General features: G+C 36.7%; 2 protein-coding genes across 9 annotated transcripts; one reads left to right on the plus strand and one right to left on the minus strand.

The window, feature by feature from the left end:
- Positions 1-69: 69 nt before the first annotated feature.
- Positions 70-2854, minus strand: LCMT2 (leucine carboxyl methyltransferase 2). Its single transcript, XM_074289433.1, has one exon. It carries the CDS (start codon positions 2852-2854, stop codon positions 788-790), a length of 2067 nt encoding a protein of 688 aa, XP_074145534.1. The 3' UTR covers positions 70-787.
- MAPDA (N6-Methyl-AMP deaminase) lies at positions 2853-27898 on the plus strand. Of its 8 annotated transcripts, XM_074289440.1 has the most exons (14): positions 2984-3248; positions 5720-5798; positions 7493-7622; positions 8628-8734; positions 9367-9630; positions 9869-9999; positions 10243-10303; positions 15982-16069; positions 18583-18664; positions 20027-20153; positions 23252-23332; positions 24928-25066; positions 26791-26891; positions 27523-27898. In XM_074289440.1, the coding sequence occupies exons 5-14, from the start codon at positions 9565-9567 to the stop codon at positions 27712-27714; spliced, it is 1068 nt and encodes a 355-aa protein (XP_074145541.1). In that variant the 5' UTR covers positions 2984-3248; positions 5720-5798; positions 7493-7622; positions 8628-8734; positions 9367-9564; the 3' UTR covers positions 27715-27898. The 8 variants fall into 8 exon arrangements, with proteins under 8 accessions (XP_074145537.1, XP_074145541.1, XP_074145540.1 ...); XM_074289439.1 differs by lacking the exon at positions 8628-8734 and having other exon boundaries at positions 5720-5871; positions 7465-7622; XM_074289437.1 differs by lacking the exon at positions 8628-8734.

Below are 27898 nucleotides of genomic sequence, written 5' to 3' on the forward strand. Positions count from 1 at the left end.
TTATGCCATTAAAAAATGTTAATTTCAGAAGAAAGTGTTGACTTCAATGAATTGATATGCAGTGAAGTAAGAAAATGAACAATTTATACAATTTTATTTTTGTATAATGACAAAATTGTACAGAAAAATAACTTGATGAAAGACTTTAGACTCTGATCAATGGAATAATAAGCCATGAGTTCAATAAACTAAAGATGACACTTGCCTCCTGCCAGAGGGAATGAACTTAAAATGCATAAACATATTTTGAATGGAATGTTTTGGTGTATTATACCTGTTGAGGTTGTGCAATGAAAGGGACAAATTATAACTATGTAAAAAATAAATTAATTTATTTTAACACGAAACAAAATCCAACTTAAAGAAACAAGCTAACTGGAAATTTGTTACCTAAATTGATTATATAGAGATAGTGGCAAAATGGACTAAAATGACAACTTATTTATAAGCTTTCTTGGGTATTCTTCCCGTAGTCGTTCAAGTTCTTCTCTCACGCTGCTGAGTTTGTGCTTCAGACTAGTGGTTTATATTTTTCCAATCACTGAATGGTATGCAGTTGCCTTACACAACTACAAGTTCCAGGTAGCTTCCATATTCTTTCATGAGCTTATCTACTGTCATGATTTGACTACTGTATCTGTGATTTTCTACCAAGGGCCCCTGGCTGGTCTGTTTCTCCTAGAGAAAAGTTCAGAGATAATCTCCCCCAACATTTCAGGACATGGAAAATTAGCTTCCTAATTTTGGACACTTCACACACAATCTATTTACTATGTGAACAGCACAATCATTGTCTAGACCTCAAAAGAGTAATGTCCAAAGTTACTGGATGGAGATTAAAGTGGGTACCAAAAGAAAAGCAGTTCCCACCCCCTCCAAGAAGAAGGAGTTGTTGTTCTTCTTGTAGTAAGATGCTAGTGTGGTTGTGCAGCATCAGAGGCCATGGAACACTGGTTGTGTCAATGTGGTATTCAAAGCTCAGTCTTGTGGCCAAGTCAATCACTGTCACTCCAGGAACAGAGGAGGAATGTATCCAGACCCCTCCCACTAGCAGCAACTTTCCATCAAATAAATGGGCTGTGTGAGAATATCTTGGGGTGATGGGAGGCTGGACTTCCAACTTTTCCCAACAAAATCCATTAGAGACTGATTTTAGAAAGTGCACCGAGCCCAGCGGTTCCTCTGAAACATTCAGGCCCCCTGCAATAAGGGCTCCTCCCTTCCAACTGCAGGCACTGTGAGAATGTCGGGCATCAGGGTCTGGCCCTTCTACTGGCAAACTGACCCAGGTCATAGTGTCCATGTGTAGAAAATGCCAATCCCCTAGCACGGGATCCTTCCCATTGCGCCCGCCATATACAAACAAGTATTCCTGCCTTTGACAAAAGACCTTAGCTGCTGAGTGTCGCCATCGTGGAGAAGGGAACTCAGCTTCTGGGCCGACCTCTGCGATGGTCCCCTTGGGCAGGTCAGCACCGCTTCCCTCCGGAGAGGGCCAGCACAGCCAGTACATCCCTAAGGCCGGAGTCACAGGGGACAGCCGTCCGCCCAGCACAAGAGCCCGAGAGCCTGAGAAGGGCGTCATGGTATGGAAGAGGCGTCCATCCCACTGGGTTCCGGCGGCACCCACAAGGCTTGCGTTCCACCTGGAGCCGGGATGTTTAAACAGCACGTGGCATTTGCTCACCCTCGTATGTCGGCCCTCCTGCTCGCCAAAGCCCCCAGTGCTGAGGATGACGTTGGGGCCCAGCAGGGCCGAGGCATGGCCAAACCGTTTCAAGGGCCGGCCGTCTAGCTCGCCTAGCACCCTGGCGAACAGGACACCGGCGGGAGGGGCCGGTTCCACTCTGGAAAAGGCTTCCCTGGACGGAAGCAACAGGGTCTGAGCCAGGCCTCCTGCCCTGGAGGCGGCCAATATGAAATAGTGGGAACACTTCAGGTGCCACTCCTCAAACTCATCGAAGGGTTCCAGTGCCTCCATGCGCTCGCGCTCTTGGGCAGGGATGAAGCCCCGGTAAAACTCGTTCATGTCCACTACGCTGCACGCTCCCCAGCCGGCGTCCAGGAAGCGTCTCCGCTGGGCCGCCACGTCGGGGAAGCGGGCCAGCCCGTGCAAAGGGGAGCTCAGCCGCTCGAAGTGCCGCAGCATGACCTGGCCAAAGGGGTCGTGAGGCCCCATCTGTTCATACAGTATGAAGACGGCATCGGTGAAGCTGCCGGCGGCCCACGCCACCAGGGCCGCGGCGCTGCCCACGTCCAGGTACGAGAGCACGGCCTCGGCCAGCAGCAACGTGGGAGCCCCGACATCCAGGCCGGACGCTTCCAGCGAGCGGCCCAGAGCCTCCAGGTCGCGCAGGTCACTGCCCAGGAGGCGGTAGTCCTTGCTGGCGAAGTGTAGCGCCGCGCTGGGGCCGGAGCCCAAGTCTGCGGCGCTCAGGGGCGGCCCCGCCACAGCAGCCAGCTCAAGCTCGGAGCGAATCTTTGCCGCCTTTCGCTCGGCCACTTCCGGGAAGTCCACTTCCCACACAGCGGCCTGAGCCAGGCGGCCCGCAGCTTTGAGGCGGAAGTACAGGGAGTCAGAGCCCGCACCCAGAGACAGGATCTGCCGGAGGGGCGACCCGCCTTCGGCGGGAACGTGCTCCAAAAAAGAACGCACGCAGTGCCTCACGGCGCGGGCGCGCACATAGTAACCCCGGTGGATAAGCGGCGCACGCCGCGGGGCGCCCGAGACCAGCAGCGAGGCGAAAGGATCGCGCACGTATCCGCGAGCCGCCAGGGAGCACTTGCTGAGGGAGCTGCTGTCGTTTGTATTCGGGATCGCCCCGGCCCTGCGCTCGCGGCCGCGTGGGCCCATGGCTACCCGCCCTCGTTGTGAGAGTCCAAAAGGGCGCTTTCCCGTGCGGCGCCGCCTTTCAACTTTGGTTCTAGCTGGGTCCCGGATATCATGCAGACGTGGATCCTCTCCTTTCCCTGGGCCTCGCAGGAGCTTACTTCCGCAGAGAGCCCTTTCGACCAATTAGAAAAAGGGGGGTGGGACGAGCACCGATCACTTGCTTGTGATTGGCTCTGCCTTTAACCCTGTCTTCCAGAACTTCCGGGGAGAGCGTTGTTAAGGATCTTAATAACATCCGCTTGGCAACTGGCTGGGGCATGTGGCATAAATCTTTTTCCTGGTATCTTTCGGACTGACTGAGAGGGAAAAGCGGTTTCTGTTCGTTATATTTGGAAAGGTGTGGAGTATTTAAGAGGTAGGATTGGGAGGTCAGGCGCCTGCCTCCTTTTGGGACTCTGGGGTGGGGTGGATGGTGGGAACAGCTTAGGAGTGTTTAGTGCGGGGGGCAAAGTCGGTTAGGCCGTTTGGGCCTTTTAGATAACGCGAAGTCAGAGAACGGGGCTTGTCTGGGGGTCCGAGAGTGATGGAAAGCCACCGAGGCGCTCGAACGGGAGCAAGCATTTGTTAAGTGTTTACTTACTAAGACACTGTGTTAAGCGGTGGGCATTATTAAACAAAACAAAACAGTTCTGCCCCCAAAAAGCTTAATTTTTTTAATTTTCTCAGTTACATGTAAAAAGTTTTTGACATTAGTTTTTTAAATGTTGAGGTCCAGATGTCTCCTTCCCCTCCTTGAAAAGGCAAGCAATTTGATATTTTGCCTGCGCAGTCATGCAAAATATTTCTCAAAAAGCCATGAAAACAAAACAAAACAAACAAACAAACAAAAAAAAAAAACAACACCAGAGCCTTCCTCCAAAAAAACAAGAAAAATACAGTTTAAAAAAGTATGCTTCGATCTGCATTCAGACTCCATCAGTTCTCTCTCCGGAGCTGCATGGCATTTCTCATCCTAAGTCCTTTGAAATGATTTTGGATGATTGTGTTGTTTGAGAATAGTTAAGTCATTCACAGTTGATCATGGTACAGCATTGCCGTTGCTGTGCACAGTGGCCTTCTGGTTATGGAGCTTACTTTCCAATGAGGGGAAAACATCCCAACAACTAGAAATAAACGTGATGGATACAGAATGGACTAGAGGTAATCTCTGAAGTGGGGACTGAAAAAGGCTCTCTGAAGAAGATGGATTTTGAATGGAATCGTTGAGGGTGATAACGGAGAACATTCAGATCAGTGGATGGATGGACTTGGTTTGATGGAAGAAACAAAGAGCGTATGGGAATTAATCAGTGAAAAAAAGGAACCGAAGATAGGGTAAAACTCACTGGCCTTGACATACCAATGACAAAGAACAATGAGGCCTTGGTGATTTATTGTTACATTGTGACATAAAAAGTGAGAGATATTGTGGTTAAAATTTTTTTTAGGAAAAAAAAAAGAGAAAGAAAGAAATTCAATAAACATTAAATACCTAATACATAGAAGGCATTGTGATAGCCCTCTAGGCCATAAAGACAGAAGCAAATCAGTCCTTACCTTCACAGAGCTTACATTTTTTAGGTGAGATACATAAAAAGTAGATACAGTTATTGGAAGCTGGAGAGAGGACTGACAATAGGAGGGAGAAGGAAAAGCTTCGTATAGGAGTTGACACTTGAATTGTGCCTGGAAGGAAACAAAGTATTCTAAGAAGCCCAGTGAAAATGGATTAGATTCCATACATAGGGAATAGCTTGGCAAAATCTTAGAAGTAGGAATTGGTGTGCTGATCTCAAGGATCAGATGACAAAAGTTTGAAACATAGAAGTGTACATTTTTTGAGGTGTGATGTTTTGAACTTAATTGCCAAGGAACTTGTATTTTGTTCTAAAGATAACAGTAAACCCTTAAAGAATTTTTAGCAAGGAAATTATATGATTAGTTCTATGTCTTAGGAATATTAACTAGGCAGTTGAGTAATAGGTGGATTGTAGAGGGGAGAGGCAGGAAGCTGGGAGAGTAATTAATAGGTTATTGTAAAAATTCAGAGAAGAGATGATGGCAGCCTGAGCTAGATCAGTGGTTGTAGGGAATGGGCATGATGTGGAGGTAGAGTAGTCATGTAGGCATAGCAGCTGGTTGAGTCTGTTGTATGAGGGAGAAGGGAGTCTCAGAGATGATTCTGAAATTGCAAATCTCCGTGATTAGATAATGATGCCATCAAACAGAAATTGGTAAGTTTGGACAGAGGATCGTGAGATGATAATGAGTTTCATTTTGAATGTGTTGAGTTGTCTGATACTCATTTGGCAATGTGGAACTGGAATTCAGGAGATTAGACAAGCTATACAAGTTTGGGAATCATCTGCATAGAGTTGATGGTCAAATACATAAGCACTAGAAAGAGAAGCTCCAAAACAATAGTTGTGGGTCATCCATGCTTAGAAATGAAGAGAAGAATGATCTGAAAAAGAAAACTGAAAAAGAGTAGTTATAGCAGTGTCATGAAAAAAATGATGAACGATGTTAGAAGCTGCTGAGAGATAAGTAAGGTGAGAATCTGAAGAAAGACTAATCGATTTAGCATAGGATTAAAGAGTGGGAGGGGAGAATAGGCACCTACTATGTGCAAGGTATTGTTCTGGTTGCTTTACTGATATCTTTTGATCCTCACAACAGCCCTGTGAGGTAGGTACTGTTTTGACTCATTTTACAGATGAGGAAACTGAGGCAAACAGAGGCAAAGTGATTTTCCCAGGGTCACATAATTAGTGAGTGTTTGAGGATGCATTTGAATTCAAGTCTTTTTGAAACTAGGTCTATTGCTCTATCCACTATACCACCTAGATGGAGAAACTTGAAGAATGCAGCTCTAATTGATGTGGTGTCAGAAGCCAGTTGTCAAAATGTCGAAAAGTGACTCAAGGTGAGCAAATGGAAGCAAAAAATATAAATTTTTATAATGTTTGACTATGAAAGGAGGAAGAAATTATAAGATAGTGCCTTAAGAGAATGGTTGAGTCACAAACTTTTTTTTGGGGGGGGGTTTAGTTTTTTTGTTTTGTTTTGTTTTGAGGAGAGATCTGAACATGTTTTTAGGCAGCAGGGAAGGAACCATTTCATTAATGAGGGAGAAATAGAAGATAAACTACAAGGAATGATCAAAGGGCCAAGATCCAAAAAATAACCTTTGGGGGGGAGCTAAAAGACAATGAAATCTAAAGTCACACATGGTGTGGTTTTGTCCTTGCAAAGAGATCCCTCCGCTTTCTCAGGTCTGGAGCAAATCAGAGGTCAACACAATTATGTGCCCTAGAGGAGGAGTGGAAAAGGCAGATGATATTTGATAGCAAAGAGTTGAATTGACTATCATTGGCATGGTATGAGTTGCAGTAAGACAAGAGGGCAAGAGATTTGAGGATGGATGACAGTGGATAAAAGACAATATATAGTTGAAATGGTCCACTGTGTAGTGTTTAAGACTGAAGGAAGAAAAGGGAGCAGAGAACAAGAGGGATGGAGTAGGAGAACAGGGAGAAATGAAAGGATTGGAGGTCACAATGAGTGATAGGCTATGGTGAATTGAGAGAGGAAGTTGAAAGATTGTGAGTCAGTGGGGAATTTTGGTGTTTAGGATCATATAGGTTACATAGTTATGGTTGATATAGAGAACTAATGTACTGTTTGTTCCTTTATCTGTGGAGTAAGATATTGGTCATGGAAGCTGAGGAGATTGGACTGGGAGGCCACTTTGTTTGAAAGCACATCATAATTTGTACGAAGGCAGATATTGGGATGGACTGGTACAACCAAGTACTATCCTTAAGAAAGTATGAAGAGAGAGTAGCAGATTATAGCAATAAGAATCTAGACAGAATAATTTAAATAGATGGAATGAACCTCAAAGGAGACAGCTTTATGCTTTTGGTAGCTGCAGAAGATGGGTTTGGAAATGGAAGGGAGAAAGGGTATACCAACTCCTTTGGGATCAGTGTGTCAGGAAGTATAAGAGAAGGAAGGATCTGATACTGAAGACGCTAGTGGTACGTTATCATCAGGAGGAAACTTATTAAGAAGATGTCAAAAAGCATATAAGTGCCAGGTACATATTCATATTTTGTACTAAGTACTGGGAATACAAAGGAAGGCAAAAGAATAGTTCTTACTCTCTGGAGATTAACATTCTAATAAAGGAAACTATATAGAAACAACTAGATAGATACAAGATATTTACAGCATAGATGGGAAAGGAGTCTTAGATATTAGCATCTGGAAGGATTGGGAAAAACTTCCAAGGCAAGAAGCGGTATTTGAGCTGTCGAAAGAACTCAGGGAAACTGAAAGGTGATGATAATGAGGATATAGTATTTCTAGACTTGTGGGACAGCTAGTACAAAGGCTAGCTGCAATGTCTGGTTCAAGGAACTGCATGTGGGCCAGTGTTGCTAGAGTAGAGCATGTGGAGACAAGTAAGATATTAAGAAGGTGGGAAGGGTAGAAAGAGGTCAGGTTATAAAGAACTATAAATGCTAGAGAACTCTTTTTTCTTCTTGAAATTTGATTGTTTGCATTTGTATTATTTATATTATTAGTATTTATTTTTGATTCTGCTGGTAACAGGGAGCCACTGCAGGTAACTGAGAAAGGATGTTACTTGGTCATACCAGAGCTTTGGAAAACCTACCTTGGCATCTGAGTGGAGGATAACTTGGAGTGAGGAGAGACCCGAGATAGAAGGACCAAGTAAAAGGTGATGAGCATCTGAACTAAGATTATGGCTGTATGGATAGAGAGAAGGGGACTATATATGAAAGTTGTGAAGGAAGGAAAAATAAAATTTTGCAACATGTAGGATGTGTAGAGTGAATGCAAGAGAAGGATTGAATATGATTACAAAGTTGAGAGCCAGGATGACTGGAGAAATGGTGTATATTTGACTAGAATAGGGAAGTCGGGAAGAAGAGAAAAGCTTTTGAGGGGAAAGATGAGTTCCATTTGAACATGTTAATTGGAAATGCCTGTGGGACATAAGTTGCGATATCTTAAAGGCAGCTGGTAATATGAGATTGGGGCTTTGGAGAGACTTGGGTTGTATATGCAGATCTGGGAGTCATCCCAGCATGGAAATTTTTATTTAAAAGACTAAAGAAAAATGAAAAAATATATAGTTTAAATTTGTGCTTTGGTGATCCAACATTGACTTTGTTATGAACTTTAGTATGCCATCTTCCATATCCTTTATGATTGTGAGAAGGAAGTCATATGCTTAGGACTATTTTGTTGGATGAAAGTTGAAAGAGAGCACCTCCCGTTGCATCCTAAAAAAAAAGTCTGTAGTATAAGAGTAGCAATTAATAGTAATTGTGTGCATATTTTTACTAAATGAAATTTTGGGAATTGAGAAAAAGCTGGTCCCGGCATGGCCTTGGGGGCAAGCATGCATCATCAGTCAAACATTTATTGAGTGCTCACTGTGTGCCAAGCAGAAAAGTGAAAATAGAATACCTTGTCTTGAAGAAACTTAGTCTTAATGAATCTAGCATTACACTTGGGAAGATGTGGTCATTGATAATTTTTTTAAAAATGTGTCAATCTATGAACATTTGCTCAAAAACTTAGTACTGTTTCTAATTAGATATAAAAAATGTAACCAATGTTAATAAATATTAGCAGAAATCTCTCCTTATTTTAATACCTCTGCAGCCTTAATGTTTTTTACCTTGTCTAAATATAGCAAGTTCTTTCTCTCTCATAGACTAAAAAAGGAAAATCATGTGTTTCAAGGGCTATTTTGATCCAAGGAAGAGAAAGATAAGAGAGAAGCCATCTGTTCATCTTAAGGATGAGTACTGACTCTTGGAGGTGGGGAAAGTACAACATGAGTCAATAATAATAGATAGGGTATGAGGCTTGGCCCTAGTAACCCTTAAACCTGGAGATGGAAGGATGAAATTTTAAATATTTAGAGTCAGAATAGCAATATAATAGCTAGGAAAATTTTTAAAAGAAACAAGACTACAATGGTTTTGAATTTCTTTTTGGAATTTAGTAAATTTTAACCTTACTCTGTAAGCTTCCTCAACTCCTAAAAGTAGACAGGTATAATACATATTTAGGGATATAATAAACAGAGAATGTATTCTGTGTGTTTCTTCTATACCTTTTTCATACAGGTGGAATGAACAAATTCAAAATAGAACATACCAATTTTAAAAAGCAGAAAATTTCCAATTTTATCATATTAGACTTGTAGATATTGAGCCTACTATATTAAAATTTAAGATTAAAGTCCTCTCTTACCTAATCAGAGACTTTTCAGTATTTGAATTTTAAATCTCTTAAAAGTCATTTCTTGAAATTATTTTTTCTCCCCACTAATTACTGTTGTCAAGCTTCCTAAAGGACAGATTAATGGAATCCTATTACATAGATATGATCTGTTCTTAAAATAGTTTTATCAGTTGGAAAATGTTCATGTTTTTGTGAAAATGTAGGTGATACACTTTCCTGATCTGGTTGTGCAACCAATAGTGGAAGAATTTGTGGAAGTAATCCTATGTAGGAGAGAGGTTTCAGACTGTAGACCATGCTGAATAGAATTATACTTGGAAGTTCACAACAAAAATACTACTTTTTGGGATCTGCGGACACATCACTTTTGCTTGAAGGAAGATCTTTTTAACATTAGAATCATGATGGCAATGGAAGAGCAGCAACAGCCACAAAAGAATAATTTTTACTTGGAATTACCCAAAGTGGTAAGAATTTAATAACATTATATAATTTTTAAATTAATGCTAATTATGTTGACAAATGAAAGTAAATTTGCTAGGCAGAATTGCTTATTTTTAAACTTTTTACATTAAAATAAAAACTTTGTAAAGCATATGTCTTTAAATGAAAATAGGTCAAGTTTGCCTAGTATAGCATAAGCATCTAATTATTACATTTGTTGTCATATTGTTAGTACTTAAATTCTTAATTTTCTCTTTTTAGGAACTTCATGCCCACTTGAATGGATCCATTAGTTCTTCTACTATGAAGAAGTTAATAGCCAAAAAGCCAGATCTTAAAATCCATGATCAGATGACTGTGATTGATAAAGGAAAGAAAAGAACTTTAAAAGAGTAAGCATAAGAGCTTAATTAGGAACTCTGGGTTTTTCCCCCTTATGTTTTCTGAGCTTATAAGTGCAATGACAACATCATGTTGGTTGCAGAGATTCTGGTTTTTTAAGCTAAGAGAATCGATCACATTAATATTACTATTACAGTAAAAGACAAGTGCTTAAGTTTCTCTCTGACGGAAGTTTTTGATGTTAGGTAATAAAGGTGTTTATGTTTTGAAATTCATTCTGAGTTTTGTTGCAGATGTTTCCAGATGTTTCAGCTCATTCATCAGATTACTACTAGCCCTGAAGATATATTAATGGTAAGAAATTAAGGGACTTTTTAGTTTTCACATTATTAAATAATTCAAATCTTGCTTTTTTGGTTTGTCATCGAGTCTGATGGAAGATTTTGAATTTTTTGTTTTCAATAAGATTTTTTTTTTTTTTGCCAAAACCAATATAAATCATTTGTCTAAGAACTTATATATAATGATCAATGATTTTTAAAGATTAATCAGAGAAAGATTTAGTCTTAAGTTTTTCTTAACAAGTATGGCAAAACAGATACATTTTCTGAAGTTAAATCCATTCTTTTGTTTCCAGCTATAGCCTAATATTCTCTGGAACGTTTTTTGTAGTTGGTGATTTCCTGTAGCATATTGGATTTGTAATCACATCAAGTGGAAGTTGCAGAAAAAATGCAACTTTAAAAATGGCTTAGATAAATTTATATATGATGTATGACTAATACTGAGAACTGCATTCTATAGACTGTTGGGACTGACCATTGTGGCATTATTTATAGTCCCTATGAAACTGGCAGGGGAAATAAATCTTGGCATTCTTAACTATTAGGAAAAAATAAAAAGATGAAATTATTGTCCCCTCTATCTGAAGAATTCTCTTTTGGTTTTTCTGCTTTGAATTCAGAAGAATCTTTCTATTTATAGCCTATTTATTTTATAGTCAGATCTCTTTGTGTCATATTTCTTACCAGACTATAAGTTCCCTGAGGATAAAAAACAGTTTGAAGCAGTTGAGAGAATACTGCATCTAGTGTCAAAGCAGCTGGATTTCCAGTAACTGGAAAGATCTGAGCAGACTTGAGCAAATTAATTATCCTCTATGAGTCTGAGTTTCTGTAAAATATGTACTAAATGAGACTTCCAGAGTCACTTTTAGGTTTCATCTACAGTCCTGTTATCTTTTGACAGGGAGTGTAACTTAAGCTTTTTATTTTTTACATTTATCTGCTAAGCATAGGGTTTTGCAGGTACCTAATATTTCTTGAATTGACTTAGTAGATAGTTACAATAGTTATCAATACCATATTAGGTGATGAATTCTTTGATCCTGAAGACTAATTAATCAAAAACTTAACTGAGCAAATTAAAAATGATTCTTGGTTCTATGTGGTAGCCAAAGAATAAGGTCAAATGATGCTAAGAACCAGCTTCAGACATTTATAAATAATTATTGTACATACTCTAAATGTGATACTTGTCAAGTGACCAATGTATTGTCATACAACTGGAAGAAATGATATTGCAGTAAATAAGACCAGAAAAAAAAAAAGAGATAACTTACCTTGAAGAAGGAAATAGTATTGTTGGCAAAATTAGTTTTATGATATGTTGTGAGAAATGATTACTGATATAACTAAGGTCTTGGGGAGATTCTCTGCTAAATTCTTCATTTTAAAAGTTCAGTTTTTCTTCAGGATATTACTGATAATGAGATTGTATTGACTACTCATCTTAGTCAGACAACACCCAATCTTATCAGGAATTTAATCTAGGTTAGGGAAGCCCATTGTATTCCCTTTAAACTTGTATAGGATATAATCTTTGAATTGATAGCCTAAAACTGTAGGTAGTCTAAACATTTTCCCTCTCCAAAGAGATACTCAGCATTTTATTTTAATATAGCCCACCTCCAATCATATTAACCAATTAGATTTGATTGCTGTTTGATAGACCATCTACTGTTTTTAAAGGTATATAAACTTTTGAATCCCTTTTGCCATGATTATCTTTGGTCTAAAAGAGATGGCCAAATGACCATCCTTTTATTAAGAACTACTGGACTTATTAATAAAATTGGTTAAAATACCTAGAAACTATGTCTCTCAAATCTTTTTAAACATCACAATGCTCAAAGTCAACGTGAAACATCATTTCTTGAAATATTTGGATTCTTCCTACCTTGCATTGCTCATTAAGAGTATAAGCTCGTGATCACCATAAAGATAATTGTAATTATACATCAAATGCCCCTTGCAAAGGATGGAGAGGGAAAAAAACTCCACGTAAACTTTTATAACTCAATGATTTCATTATTAAAGTGAACATAGAAGGAATGGCAAAAACTGTGGCCCACTGGAGAAACAAAAGAGTCCAAGACTTATTAACTACAATGAAGCATTAAGTCTTTATGTCATGAATCCTCTTTCAAAGAGGAAGTTGGAAAGTATTCGATGTGAGGAACAGAAATCGACAAAAAGTGAAACCATATCTTATGAGGCAGAAAATGACTTATATGAGAATGATATTAGTATCATTCATCGGTATGCAATTGCAAATTGACTAATCAGCATCAATGTGGAAAATTATGAAAATATAACATGACATGATTGTAACAGTTTCAACCAGATTTACTCAAATTGTTAATGAGCAAGAAATAGAAAAAGACAAAGATAAAAAAATCTTGTTTATCTGTGCTTCCTGCAAAATTGTAACTGAAATAAAAGTCACAAAAAGGTATGACCCCAAAATTCCAATCTGGTGTGCAACAAAAGGACACTGAGGCACTCTAAATATTTTTAATTTATAAGGGGGGCTCTTGACTGTTATGTCCAAGGTCTTCCTCATGATCAGAGACCCCTACTACATCATAGTGGCCAGTACTTACAGAATGAGAGTAAAGTAATTTTATTTCATTACAAATTAATGTCGGAAGTTGAGAAAACTTTGATTAGTTGAGGGGTTAATAAACGTAATTATTGTGTCAGCAGACTTTTAAATCTCCAATTCTGTATCAGGTTTTTCTTGGAAAAAGCATTTCACCTGCCGCCTCAGCAGGGATTTTCCTAGAAAGTCAGATATTTTATGTTCTGGTCAGTAGTATCTTAGAAGTTAAGAAAGTGATGGGTGAGAGAATATATCAATAGGTAGTACTGGTGATTTATAAAAGTGAGAGGTATTTTTGCTGGTATTACAAATTACAAGATTAATGAAAATATAATTCTTTATAACAGACAATCATATTTTATCCTATAATTTATATGATACAACTAATACATAATATCTATCATTAATATTAAAGGAGGTTATTTGGTCCTAACATTTGTAACTTATCCTGATAGTATTAATATACATAACTGATTTAAGCTTGATCTTTTTCTGTTTATTCATTAATATGATCACTGATACCCATCAAATCACAATAAATTGAGTATATACTAATTTATTTGACAGGGGTATCAAAATTATCATCACAAAAGAGAAAGCCAAAAGGACCCAGAAGTCACCTTAGCCAATACATATTTGATACCATTGCTAGCCAGAGAAAAACAGGATATAAGAGAAAAATATAAACTCATTTGTAAAATATCACAGAGGCATATAGATGGAACACTATGAGGAAGAAACACTTATCATATTTAATAGTAAAAAGCAAAGAAATGGAGATGGATCTAGGAACAGATTGGGGTCAGATGCAAAGTAGCCATGTCATCTTAAGAACATTCATCAAGAAAGCTGACCAGGTCAAAAAATAAACATAAATTGGAGTGATTAGTCAGTGTTTCTGTAAAACTATTTCTATGATTACTGAAAGAAAAACCTCTATATTTAAACTCTTAATATCTTATTATTATAAATAATAATTATGCAAAAATAAGTTTTAACTTTTTCTTGTGAGTTCCAAATTCTTTTGTTCTCTCCTCTCCCCCAATTCAATTGAGAAAGCAAGTGATTTGATATAGGTTATAAATTGGTCATGATATGAAAGAAAACAGACTGCACTCCTTCATCTCCCTCAAAAAAAAAAAAAAAAGAGAAAGCAAAGAAAAAGTATGTTGCATTCAGACTCCATTCATTCTTTCTTTGGTGATGGGGATGGCATTTTTCATCATATATTCTAAGGAATAGTCATGGAGCATCGTATTTGCTTAGCCATATTTAAATAAAATATGATTTTATTTAAAATCTCAGTTCTTTAGGTGCCTACCTATGGAGAGAAATATAATACTTAGGAAGATGAATTTGAAAAAGGAGACTAGATCAGACTAAGTATCCATTGAGGAAATCATCCCTGTCAATGACATTCTTGAAAACAAGAGGAAGAATTATTTTGATAGGGAAAGAAAGATAACAAAGGAAAGCAAAATTAAAAAGCAAAAAATAGCAAAAAAATGGAAAAAATCAGAGATGACATTAAACATTGAGGAAGAATTATTTTGATAGGGAAAGAAAGATAAGAAAAGGAAAGCAAAATTAAAAAGCAAAAAAATGGAAAAAAATCAGATGACATTAAACATTGAGGAAGAATTATTTTGATAAGGAAAGAAAGATAACAAAGAAAAGCAAAATTAAATTAAAAAGCAAAAAACAAAAGAATGGAAAAAAAGAAAGATGACATTAAACATTGAGGAAGAATTATTTTGATAGGGAAAGATAACAAAGGAAAGCAAAATTAAATTAAAAAGCAAAAAATAACCAAAAATGGAAAAAATGAGATGACATTAAAGGAATGGAAAGATATGCCTACTTTCTCATCACTGCAAAATATGAGCATGATCTACATATATATTAAGGATATCAGGGATCTTCAATCAAAATATGAAAAGTGCACCAGGCAGATTTCAACTATGATTCTGTATAACAGACCATATCTTTACCATCTTATAATTGACTGAAAAAAAATAGATTCTATTCTGTTTAATGTTCACTAATTATTAAAGAAGCATTTTACTTGATAAATAAAAAGGAGCCTTAAAGTCTCTTTTCTGACAGAGAGTCTCATATGAATCATTGAAAGGAGAAAGAGAAGGGAATAAATTTAATTTTAAATAAATTTCATTTAACTTAAAGCCATGATTCAAGGTTCTTTAGAAGGAATGAAGTAAAAGAATTCTTCAGGGCTGAATTTTGTTCAAAAGTGCTTAGTGACAGAAGGGATTAGTGATAAAGACAGAGTTAAGACCATTAAGCGTATAAATTTCAATAAATATTAAATAATCAAAGGAAAGGAAGAATGGGGTTTAAAGACATCAACCTCTAATAATTTATCTAAAAAAGATATTAGAACTAAAAGACAAAATTACTGGAAGCTACTTTATTTAATCCTTATAGATAACAAAAACAGACTAAATTCTCATTTTAGATTTAAATAGAAACTTTTAATAATTAATAAGATGACATAACAATCAAAATCACATAACAAAATTTATGCTATCCTTCAACATTGGAGAAATAAGTCAAATAATGAGACCTTTATTTTCCCAATTTCACTATTTTTCAAGTTTCTTGAAAAACCTAATGATATAACATGAATCATTAAGAAAGTAAAAAATATTTTTCACACTTTGAGTATCTGGCATCATTAAATTTACATCATACATCATCATATTTATGTCATCATATTTAAGTCATGCCTTTAAGCTGTCAGAAATTAACAAACTTCATGATAGCTCTTAGTTTAAGAATCTATTTTCATCTTCATTCTTTATTCTCACAAACCTATTGATTAGAATTTTTTAATGGCTAAAGGAAAAGTCAAGGATATAGTTAAAAGATTCACTTATGAATTTCACTTAGCATGGGTGATGAGAGCAGAGCTGATGTAAATTTTGTAAATTATTTTGCAAAATTTCATATATTTTAGAGTATGTAACAAAGATTTTTTTATAAATGATTACTTCTACTACCTCAGTATTTACCCATTATACATATTGATGGTTTATTTTACATAATAATGTGGACTACTATGTTACCAGGTCACAAAAGATGTTATTAAAGAATTTGCTGATGATGGTGTCAAGTATCTAGAACTGAGGAGTACACCTAGAGAAGAAAATACAACAGGTAGATTCTAAGATATACTTTAATTTGTTGTTATTTAGTTGTTTTTCAGTTGTGTCCGACTTTTCGTATCCCCATTTGGGGTTTTCTTAAGCAAAGATACTACAGTATTTTGCCATTTCCTTTTCAAGTTCATTTTATAGAGGAGGAAATTGAGGCAAACAGGATTATGTGACTTGCCCAGAGTCATATGGAAGGTCGGTTTTGAACTCAATTCTTTTTGAGTTCAGGTCAACTGCTCTATCCACTGCACCATCTTATTGTCTATAAGTGTTAATTAGGGACCTAAAACATGCCTAATTAATATAGCTTACCACTTCCCGTTTTCTCTGCATTAACTTCATAAATGGGAAGCACTTACTTTTCTGTTATGTATTGTCCTCTAATTGTTTCATGTGTCTCCTTTCTCCAGCCAGATTGTAAACTTCCTGAAAGAGTGATCACGGCTTAGACTACTTCTGTATTTCCCCACATCATCAGGCTCAGTTCTAAGCATGCAGTAGGCATTCAGTAAATATTTGTTGATGCCTTGATTGATGTTTTATTTGGAAATGATTTAATAAGTTCTTCTAGAGTGAACAGTCCAGCTCTGCAGCTATTTGTGCAGATCCTATTAATGAATGACTTATGATCACACAAAGATCAGAAATTCAGGTACAGATCAATCTATCTTTACACAGCATCACTTCTCCTTAGGCCTACAAGAAACTAAATATTAAAGCCAGCCCTGTAGAAAATGCTTTTTAAATTAAATCATTACTTATATGCTTCTTTTGTAGCTATTTTTTTTATGCTATATAGTAAGGGTACTTCCATGTGGTTTTGTGTCTTTTGACTTGATTGTCTTTCTTAACATGATACTGTTCCCTGTTCATTATGCAAAGGACACTAAATGAGATTTTTCTATTAAAGAGAATCCAGATGATGTTTTGTAGCAGCAAAATTAAAACCATGTTGTTATCTCCAGTGGACCCTACTGAGTAACCCAGGATTTTAGTCTCAGAATCATGTGGACTCTTTGCTTATATCCCGTCAGTTGCCAAATGAATGTTCTCCCTCCCTAATCTTTCTTGCATTTTCTCTATCTCTCTATTCATAGACTCACTATCTAGCTTTACACAACTACCACCTCTTTCTAGGACTATTACAGGAATCTCCTAATTGGACTCCTTGAATACAGTTTCTTCCTCTTTTCAATCCATCCCCAACACAGTTGAAAGAATTAACTTGATGAAGTGCCCAGGCTTGCCCAGCTCATTCTTTCACTCTCCTTATTGCCTTTGGGTTATTTAAAGCTCCTAAGATCTGACATAGCTTTCCAGACTTGTTTCTTCTCCCTTCTCTTCACATGTTCAGCGTTCTAACTTAGTACTTATCACCTGATTTAGCATTCTATCTTTTATACTTGTACTTTCATCCAGATTGTCCCCTATGATTGAAATTCATAGTTTCCTCTCACCCCTGCCTTTTAGAAGCCTTAGCTTTTTTTAAGACTCAACTTAGGTACCCCCTCCACCATTATAACAACATTTCCTAATTTTTTGCATCATCCCCATTTTTATTTATATACATGTTTTACTGCATCTGCCAATAAAACAAGCTCCTCAAGGGCAAGGCTTTTTCTTGTCTTTATTAGATGTTCCTAACAGTGATTTGCACATAAGTGTTTAATTTTTCTTGAATGTTTATGATGGAAAAATTCCTTGGTAGATAAAAATCAAGTTGAAATCAAGTGAAATATTTTAATATTTTTTGGAATGTGACCTCCATAGATGCATGTGCTCACGCGCGCGTGCACACACAGACACACACACACACACCTCAATGGAGACTTAAACATGATTTGGAAGTATTCTGGAGATTTGTGTAGGTGCTACTGTTTTACAGAATTTCTATTATATAAGCTTTGCTGTTGAAACTTATAGGCCAGTAAAACTTTTGGTGGGAAATTGTTTTGAAATTATTTCTAAGACTTTTTTGTAGTGAAGCAAATTTTTGAAATCAGGAAGATGGGAGGGGGGAGGTGAACAGTAGTCCTCATTTATATTTTTAAACTTTAGAATAAGCATTAAAATATACATAGTAATCGGGGAAGAACTTTGCCTAAAAAAAAATCTGAGTAGGATAGTGTGTCTTGTGTAGGATGAGGAAGAGTGAGGGAATGATGCTAATTAGTTTAGCAGTATCAAGGGGCCTCTTCCATTTGGGGTGGACATTCAAAAGGAGGCTACTAGGGTAGAACTACCTCATCTGAGGATAAAAATTTGGGTACCCAGGAATGTTAATTTTTTGCTGCTGACCCAAGAGATAGGAGTTTGAGTATGGGAGACTGGAATCTTCTTGTCCCTACTAAGAAATAAATACTTGAAATTTTAGAAGAGGTTACTTTTAAAAAAGGATCGTGCTTTAGCTCATTTCTCCCTCTTTTCCTGACATGAAAATATTTGCAGGGATATTCCTTTTTATGGTGAAATTTTATTCAATTTGACATTAATGTTTGCATGTGCTCTTCCTAGGTATGACCAAAAAGTCTTATGTGGAAACTGTTCTAGAAGGCATAAAACAGTCTAAACAAGAAAATTTGGATATTGAGGTGAGGTAAGAAACATTATATCTTTTACTACAAAGACAAGAGCATGACATTTTACTACTGAGTCTCAGGTGTGATTGATTTTTATGGAATGATTAATGTTGTAGCTTAATACTGTGTAGGGAAACAGATTTTTCATTGTTTAGAAATTTTGAAATAATTTTAAATGTCAGCAACAACAAAGATTTGGCCTCAGAGGCAGGATAGAGCAGTGGAGCAACTGCAGTATTTTGAATGAGCACCTCTGTTCAAATCTTGACTCATCTACTCCTACCCCTTAGAATGTAGGCATTTCTCTCCTAGGCCTCTGTTTGCTTTTGTAAAATAAGGAGGCTGGAGTAGATAATTTACTGAGTGTGTTCTCCAGTTCTGCCTTTTTCCATGCTTCAGGTCACACATCCAGTTGAATCCAATCCAGTTGAAGCAATCCCAATAGACTTTGGACAGAAAATGCCAAATGCATCTTGAAAAAGAACTAAGGACTGAATATAAATCAACACATGCTATGTTCACTTCGTGTGTGTGTGTGTATCCCATGGTTTTTCCCTTTTGCTTTGATTTTTCTCTCCCAACATGATTCATAAAGCAATGTGTGTTAAAAAATAATCAATCAATTAATTAAAAGCAAATAGTTCAGTCAGTTAATTAAAAGCAAATAGTGTCACTTAGGAGGGAGCACACAGAGCTATCCCTTTCATGGTCTATGGGGAGATAGTCTCCATCTACTATATAAAACTTAAATGGTGACTTCCTTTTTTTATGTGCTACCAAATAGCGAAACTATCTGGACATAGTAATATATTATTGTGTTATAAAAAATTGATATGTGAAGAATTAAAAGGACTTAAATGAGTTGATTCAGAATGAATAAAAATTAAACCATTTACAAAATTATAATACTGATGTAAACAAAACATACGAAACACAAATTGAACTATGTCATTGCTCCAGGAAAAAAAAAGATAATGAAAGATATTTTCCTTTCCTTGAAAAAGTGGTGGACAAATATAGGCATAGAATGTACATTTTTCTTTCTTATAAAAGAAAGTAGGGTTTATATGTTGGGCATATGGAAATGATTGTAATATAGTAGTAAAAAGCTTTAGTAAAGCTTATTTTTAAAATAAGATCATGAACTCATTCCCCAATAGGAGAATTTAACATACTGCAACATATTATGTATTAAGTATTGCTAGAACATAATTGGCTTTTGTTTTCTGTCTCTTCTAAGTATTGCTTTGATTAAAATCATATTAGTTGTTTCACACACACACACACAGTGCCTATATCTGTACTCCTTACATTGATGGTCCTGTTTTCTCTCTTTGGCTATGTATTTTTTCACTGTCAGCTGTTCACCTGTATTGCAGATATTTAATAGCAATAGACAGAAGAGGTGGAACTTCAGTAGCAAAAGAGACTGTTAAACTTGCCAAAGAATTCTTCCTTTCCTCTGAGGATACTGTCGTTGGCATTGACTTGAGTGGAGACCCCTCTGTGAGTTTTTCCTAAAAGTAATTATTCTTATTTTGTTATTACAGAGCAAGATGTTTTAGTGGGAAAAGAACTTCATTGTAAATATTTCATCTTCTAACATAACCCAGATGATTAGAATTTATAAGAGTTTTGCATTTTATACTACTGACCAGACGCCAAGAAATGGTTTCTTAAGTCCTTTGACTTAAGTATGAGGAGAAAGAGGAGGGGGAGATGGTACTGACAAAGCAGCTGAAAGGCATGGAGAATTGGATCTTATGTACCATACCGATAAGCTTAAAGAGTGTGGTGCTTCTTATTTTTACAACTCATTTACACCAGAGCAGGTGCCTTTAGGGCATTCCCCATCTCTTGACCATCCTCCCTCAATTTTGCCTTAGAGAGTAGAGGGAGGAAGGAGGAAGGGGAAGGGCAGTGACATCATCAGCACCATCCATGCAGGAGTTTTGTCCACCCCCTATGACACTAAGGGCACTAATTAAAGCTAAAGAGGAAGGACAAGATATATCTGATTTAAAAATAAAAGCATACCCTGTGATTGAAGAGTTTGACTCTTCAGGTCAAGAAAAAAGAAAATACACTGTTTAATCTAGGAATTATCAAAGATCTGAAAAAGGCTTGCACTCTTTATGGGTCTACATCATCTTCCCCAGAAGACTTTGTGAACCTGAGAAAATTCCCTTATTATCTCCATTCACCTTTTTAACAGAAAAGAATGGCTTGAACAGTAATGACAGACTTTGAAATTTAGGCAGGTCCATTTGGTTCATTTCCTTCTACTTTACACTTCTGTAGCATAGATTTGTCAGTATTCCAAGATTATTTTGAGTATTATATAATGGAAAGAGCAGAATTTAGAGACAGAAGACCTGGGTTATGGCTTTAGTTTTATTGTGAACTCAGTCATGGTGGACACAATTTAACCTCACTGAACCAGTTTTTTCTTATATGAAATGAAGATCAGTCAGCCCACAAGCACTTAGTAAGCATCTGTTATGTATTGTGATAATTGCTAGGAATACAGACACAGAAATAAAAGTTCCTGTCCTTGAGGGGTTTGCATTTTGCCAAGGGAAACAATATATACACATTTAAGTAAACATAAAAAGTAATGAAGAAGGGACTTAAGGGAGAGGCAGGGGCTCAGGCTGAGCTTAAATGAAACTTAAGAGATGAAGGGAAGAATGACTTTCATTCTAACCATGGGGAGCCTCTATAGAAGTGCAGAAGTAGGAGATAGGAATGTTGTGTTTAGAAACTGAAAGACATTTTTACCTGGAATGTGGAAAGTGTGAAAGAGTAATGTATAATAAGTCTAAAAGGGTAAGGTGGATTTAGATTGTGAAGTATACTAAATGTGAGAAAGAAGTTTGCATTTTATTCTGAATATAAAACCTTGATATAAAGCACTTTAAGGGCAGGAGAATAATGTCATCAGATATGACCTTTAGGAATACTGTTTGAGCAGCTGTGTGGCAGATGGATTGGAAAAGAGACTTTAAGAAGATAGGAAGACCAATTAGGATACTACTGCTGCAAGTGAGGTGAAAAGTGCAGAGGATCTCAGTATTGTAGTGAGTGAGGGTGGAATGGTAAATGGGGACAGATGTGAAAGTTGTTGTAGAGATAGAATCAAAGAGATTTGGCAATTGATTTAGATTTGAGAATGTAAAAAAATGAAGCTGAGTATGATGACTCAGATTGCCAGCCCAGGTGACTAAAAGAATAATGTCTTAAGTAAGGAAATTGGAAAGATGATAGGGGAAAGGGGGTCAGGGGAAGTATTAATCTATTTTGACATACCTACATTTGGAAATGGTAATGTGGAACTGAACCTCAAAAGAAAGACTAGGATTGATCGGGAAGTTACCTGCATAGAGATGATTGTTCAACCCATGGGAGCCAATAAGATAACCAAAATAGAAAATAGAGAAAAGAGAAGTGGATGACAATTTTGGTATGCAGCCACAGTTGGGGGCTAGATATTTGTAATGATTAAGCCAAGATGACTTAAGCATGGCTAGATTGGAAGAGAACCAAGATACAACAATGTCACAGAAATCCAAGGTATATATCCAGGAGGAGAAAGTGGGCAACATTATCAAAAGCTAGAGAGAGATTAAGAATGATCAGGATTATGAAAAGGCCACTGAATTTGGCAGTTACAGAGATTGGTAACACTGGAGAAAGCTGTTTCATTTGAGTGGTAACCTTGGAAAACAGATTGCAAGAGATTAAGTAGTTAGAGAAAAGAGACAGTAGGATACAGAGAGCTTTTCCTAAGTCTTTGGCTATGAGAGATAAGAAAGTGATTTAAGATTTTGTAGGAATGGCAGCTAATGGAGGTTTATTAAAGATATAGGAGAGTGGGTCAGGAACAGGAACAGGAAAAGGGAACCAGTGGATAGGGAGAGACTGAAGATTAGAAGAGTAGAAAGTGATTACAGGACTTGACCTTGTCACCAAGGTCCCCTTCTTCGATACACTGTGGTAAAGAAAGTGTTATTGGAAGATAATAGCAACAGATTTTTTAGGTGTAGAGCAGAGAGCTCACAGGAAATGACTTCTTTCCTTAGTGAGTAGGAGGGTGGGGTCTTCTGCTAAACAGCTGTAGGGATGTGTTAAATATGAGCAGCTAGAGGAAAAAGAAGTTTGGAATAGTTGCTCTGGGGAACAGAACAGTCAGCAAAGAGCAAAAGAATCATTCTCTTGTGACAGCAAGGTCCCAACTAAGATTAGTTAACATAAATTTGTACTAAACCTAGTTAGGCCAGTTATGTGGAATCCTATAGCACTCAGCAGCATATCGGTAGGAATAGAGGTTTTCAAGGGTTAGTAGTTAGCAAATCAAGAAGACAAGAGGGTAGAGGAGAATAGAGGTGAGCATCTCTAAGGTCACTTTCAACTTAAAACTCCTTTAAGAAATTTCTACATTTTGTTTAACACCTTAAAATCACTATTAGTAACTAATATTGTGCTTACTTAATGTTGATCACTGTCTCCTCCCAGCATGTTAGTGGGTTTTTCAAATAGCATAGCTAATTTCCCCAGTTTATTCATAAGTCCCATTCAGCCTTATTTTAATTTTTCTCTTTAAGGCAGGACATGGGAAAGACTTTTTGGAACCTCTTTTGGAAGCAAAAAAAGCAGGTCTGAAGTTGGCATTGCATCTTTCAGAGGTAAATAATCTCAAGCAAAAAAAATTTCTTTTCCCACTATCACATGGGGAAAGTATACAATTCAAAATAATCCAGAGCACTGACCCTAAGTCAGGAGGATCTGAGTTCAACTTTGATCTCAGACACTTAGTAGCAAGTCACTTAACCTCAATTGCTTCACAAGAAAAAAGAAAGGGAAAAAGTAGATAAACTGTTGCAATTTATAATATTATTTTTCTTTGTGAAAGTGTCCTTATTTTGGGTTTTGAAAATCAGTATTTGCTAATACTTCAGTTTGTTATCAATCACAGTATTCAAAACAACTTAATATCAACATTTTGCCGGAATTGGAAAAATAGACAGAAGCTTCTTATCCTCTTTGTCACTGAAAGCATTGAGTGTCTCCCTGTGCTGAGGACTATTGCTGTTGCACTTGTCCCAGGATGTGATATTTTAATGAGTATTTAACATGAGGTATTTGAAGTGACTTTGAAGTGGGAGAGAATAGGGGAAAAAACTATTTATCATGCATATAGTGAGCAAGGAGATGAGTCACTTCTCAGTTGCTAAACATCTGCCAGTGGCAGAACTATAACTGTATAGAATACTATGCCCCAATGAAAATTAGCCAGAGGAAACGCTTCCATCCTGGGAGAGTTCATAGCTACAATTTTTCCTCTTGATGCATACAGATCTCCGTGGTTATCCATACTGCCGGTCTCTCTTACCTCCCCATCAGCTCTCTTCTTCCCCCTACCCAAAATGACTCATTACAACGCTAAATAAAGTATACACTCACAAAACTTGAATAGCAAAGACTGATTTTCATCCTCAGATAATGAGCATTTAGTTATATGATAATAATAGTGATATAAGTATAAAGTAGGTAGGGATTCCTCCCCATTTTACAGAGAAACTTAAGAAAATTGAGATGCTTTTGGACCATATCAAAAATTCATCAGTAGATCTAAGAATTTTGTTGTCCAAACAAATCTTGGGTTTTTTTTTTTTTTGCCCAAAGTTTTAAGGTAGGGCAAGCATTTTGACTAAATTTAATCTACATAGAATATGTATAGACATAACAGAACAATGTTTAGTCCATATATGTACTTCTTTTCCCAAAATATGTTCACTTCCTTAAGCCTGTGAGATTCCTATTTTTACTCCTACTTTTTTTCCATTGCTTTAAAAACATTTAAAACATTTTGGAAAAACAAAACAAAACAAAACAAAATTTCCTAAGCCTTGAGTGTTACAGTGAAACTTTTGTTAACTCTTTAACTGTGAATATGGGACATAGCTAACTCTGCCAAAACAAAACATTAATGTTAAGTTAATATTAATTATTAAAACATTAATATTAATTAGACATTAATATTAAATTGAGAGGAATCTAGTGCAGTAGGTAAAAAGGAAGGGGGGAAAAAGGAGAGAGAAAAAGATTCATCAGAAGAAAACAAGATGATATGTGAACGCCTTCTATGCATCAGAGCCATATAGTTAGCAATGAAAATCCCAGAAAAAAAAAAAAAAAAAAAAAGCTGAGAACTACTATATCAGGTTTTGAGGGTTTTTTTTTTTTTAAACCTACATATGTTTATATGTATCATTTTTAGATTCCAAACCAAGAAAAAGAAACCCAAGTTCTCCTGGGGTTGCCTCCTGATAGAATTGGCCACGGGACATTTCTCAGTTCGTGTGAAGGAGGGTCACTGGATCTGGTGGAGTTTGTAAGACAGAACCGCATACCACTAGGTGAGGTCCCAATCACAGAAACCCTTCCAAACTCCCCTCACAACTCATATTTTGAGAGACTATACTCTAAAGCAACACATATACATATATATATATATATATATGTATATATATATATATTTATATATATACATATATATGGATTAATTTAGTGCTGTTTTAAAATAAAAGCTTAAAATGGCATTTATTGGGTACAATTAGATGATACAGCAGATAGTATATCAGGTCTGGAATCAAAAAGACTCATCTTCCTGAGTTCCAGTCTGATCTCAGATATTTAGTAGCTTCGTGAACCTGTGCAAGTCCCTTAACTCTATTAACTCAGTTGCTTATCACTTAAGTGAACTAGAGAACAAAATGGCAAACCACTCCAGTATCTTTGCTGAGAAAACCTAAATGGGGCCACAGAGTTGGACGTGACTGAAATGACTGAACAACAACAACAAAAAAAATCTGTTAGAAAAATGCAATATTTATTTAAAAATATACAAAATCAGGAAAAGTCATAAGTTATTCAGGTATCTGCTAGCCAATGCATGCTTCTACTATTTTCCCAGATTTTTAAGTATGGAGGCTATTTGAACAGAAACACATTGCAAATACGTTTCACACATCATCGAGCTTCCCTATACCCTAGGCCCTGCCTCAAAGAAGGATTGACAAGAATCTATTCTAAAGTACTCGGGCCTGGACCTTTATCATGGCTAGAGAACATGCTCACCTAGGGCTCACCAGAGTGCTCTTGGCTTCTCTTTGCCTTGAAATGATTAATTTAGTCAATATACATTTATTAAGTGTCTACTATGTGCCAGGTATTATGCTAAGCACCAAAAATACAAAGAAAAGCAAAAGACAGGCTCTGTTTTTAAGAAGCCCAATTTGGAAACAAGGATACTCAAAGTAATCAATTTGTGCATAAACCTGGGAGGTAGGTAGAACAGGCTTTTATTTCTAATTTTGATAATTTCTTAACATGAAGCATAGAGCCAAGTTCATAAAAATTTCAACAAGGAAAGTTTCGCATTTTTGTGGTAGGAATTTAGTAATATTATGTAAAGGAGCCTTAGAATTTACTTACTTTGCCTACTGTTGTAGTAGGTGAATGTTTATATGGATAAATAAATGCAGTTCTTCTATAGGATCACAGAAAAAGTTCAGAGCTTTGCTTTTCCTGATTCTATCCTGGTCTCCTACGTGGAATGCTGCAGTTTCCACTCTCCTCCTGTATTTTCAAGGTTCACCTGAGTTTCTGTAATAAAGCTAGGATTAGGTTGGGTACCCCAGCCTTAAAAAAAGAAATCTTCCTATATTCTAACTCCCCAACCCTCATCACGTCTGCTGGGCTTCCAAGACCATTCCCTATATTATTATACATTATAATGCTGACCCTGTAGTTGGTAAGGTATGTGGAAACTCCACATGGAATGGATGGAAATCTATGGAAATGAATTTTAAGGGAGAGGAGAAAGTGAAAAAGTAGTGTTATTATAATTTGCTATCACCTGATGTAATAATAGAAAAGTTTTGTTTGTAATAATAGAAGAATTTTGTTTCACTAGTGAACTACAAATGCACCTAATTATATTTACTAAACAAAAATTTTTAAATTATGAGATGCTATTATATGAAAACATTTGGTTAATCTTTCTGTGGAGCATAGTGTGGATTAATTGCCTTTCCGTGGTTTTAATATAGTGTTTGTTTTGTGTTGTTATTTTATTTAGAACTCTGTTTGACGTCAAACGTCAAAAGTCAGACAGTACCTTCTTATGATCAGCATCACTTTGGATTCTGGTACAGCATAGGCCACCCTTCTGTAATTTGTGTAAGTAAGACGCTTTGCTTAAAATATTTTGTTTCTTTTTTTCTTCTGCTTTTGTAGTAAACCAAATGTAACATTAATAACTGAATCATCTACCTTAGATACCTCCCAATATTGCTTAAGCAATTAGTTGAGTGGTTGGTTTGGCAGGAAGAATTGCATAAGAATAGGGTGAATAGCTCTTGGCTTCACGAAAAGAACCAGGGAAGCAACTAACTTGGGAAAGATGGTAGAGAATTTATAAATGAGAAATGTACTCTTCTCCTACTGCTTCATCCCTAATCCTGGGGCCCAGTGAGTAACATAATATTTGATCTTTGTATATAGCACTTCACATTTTACCAAACTAGGACAGGTTACTTTTTCATAAGCAAGACTAAGAGAGGTTAAATGACTTGCCAGGGTCACTTAAACTTGAGACAAGAACCAAGGATTTCTGATTCTTAGTTTCTCAAGATTCTCTCTTACCTTCTCATAGGTAGGTATGAAAAGAGGGCTTTGGGATTTAGGGATTCTGGGAGCCAAAAATATATATATAAGGCCTGTATAAATATAGTCCTGTATACATTATAGAGGGAAAACAATCATTTTCTTAAAATTCTAATTATGAAACTTTCTTGGTTTATATCGGCAGACTGATGATAAGGGTGTTTTTGCCACACACCTTTCTCAGGAGTACCAGCTAGCTGCTGAGACATTCGGTTTGACCCAGACACAGATGTGGGATCTCTCCTATGAATCCATCAATTATATTTTTGCTTCCAGCAGCACCAAATCTGAATTAAGGAAGAAATGGAATAATTTGAAGCCAAATTTCTTACATTAACTTTTGGAGATAGGAAAGGAGACTGTCTAGGAAGTCACATCATAGTCTTTGGGCTTCATTTGGAACTACTTTGCAAATCCTTCAACCACCTGCCTTGAATCAGTGTTTGGGAAATCCTCTGAGAATTTAAATCAAGGGTCCTTAATCAGTAGATTATAGCCTATTGGTAACTGCTTAAGTTTTA

Source organism: Sminthopsis crassicaudata, chromosome 2 (assembly GCF_048593235.1).
Source record: "Sminthopsis crassicaudata isolate SCR6 chromosome 2, ASM4859323v1, whole genome shotgun sequence".
Classification (NCBI taxonomy): domain Eukaryota; kingdom Metazoa; phylum Chordata; class Mammalia; order Dasyuromorphia; family Dasyuridae; genus Sminthopsis; species Sminthopsis crassicaudata.

Excerpts from the sequence above, each read along its gene's own strand:
- MAPDA (XM_074289436.1), top strand. The coding sequence starts at position 9,565 with ATGATGGCAATGGAAGAGCAGCAACAGCCACAAAAGAATAATTTTTAC. Across the intron at positions 9,631-9,868 it reads ACTTGGAATTACCCAAAGTG|GAACTTCATGCCCACTTGAA; the intron begins GTAAGAATTTAA and ends TTCTCTTTTTAG. Across the intron at positions 18,665-20,026 it reads AATTTGGATATTGAGGTGAG|ATATTTAATAGCAATAGACA; the intron begins GTAAGAAACATT and ends CCTGTATTGCAG.
- LCMT2 (XM_074289433.1), bottom strand. The coding sequence starts at position 2,854 with ATGGGCCCACGCGGCCGCGAGCGCAGGGCCGGGGCGATCCCGAATACA.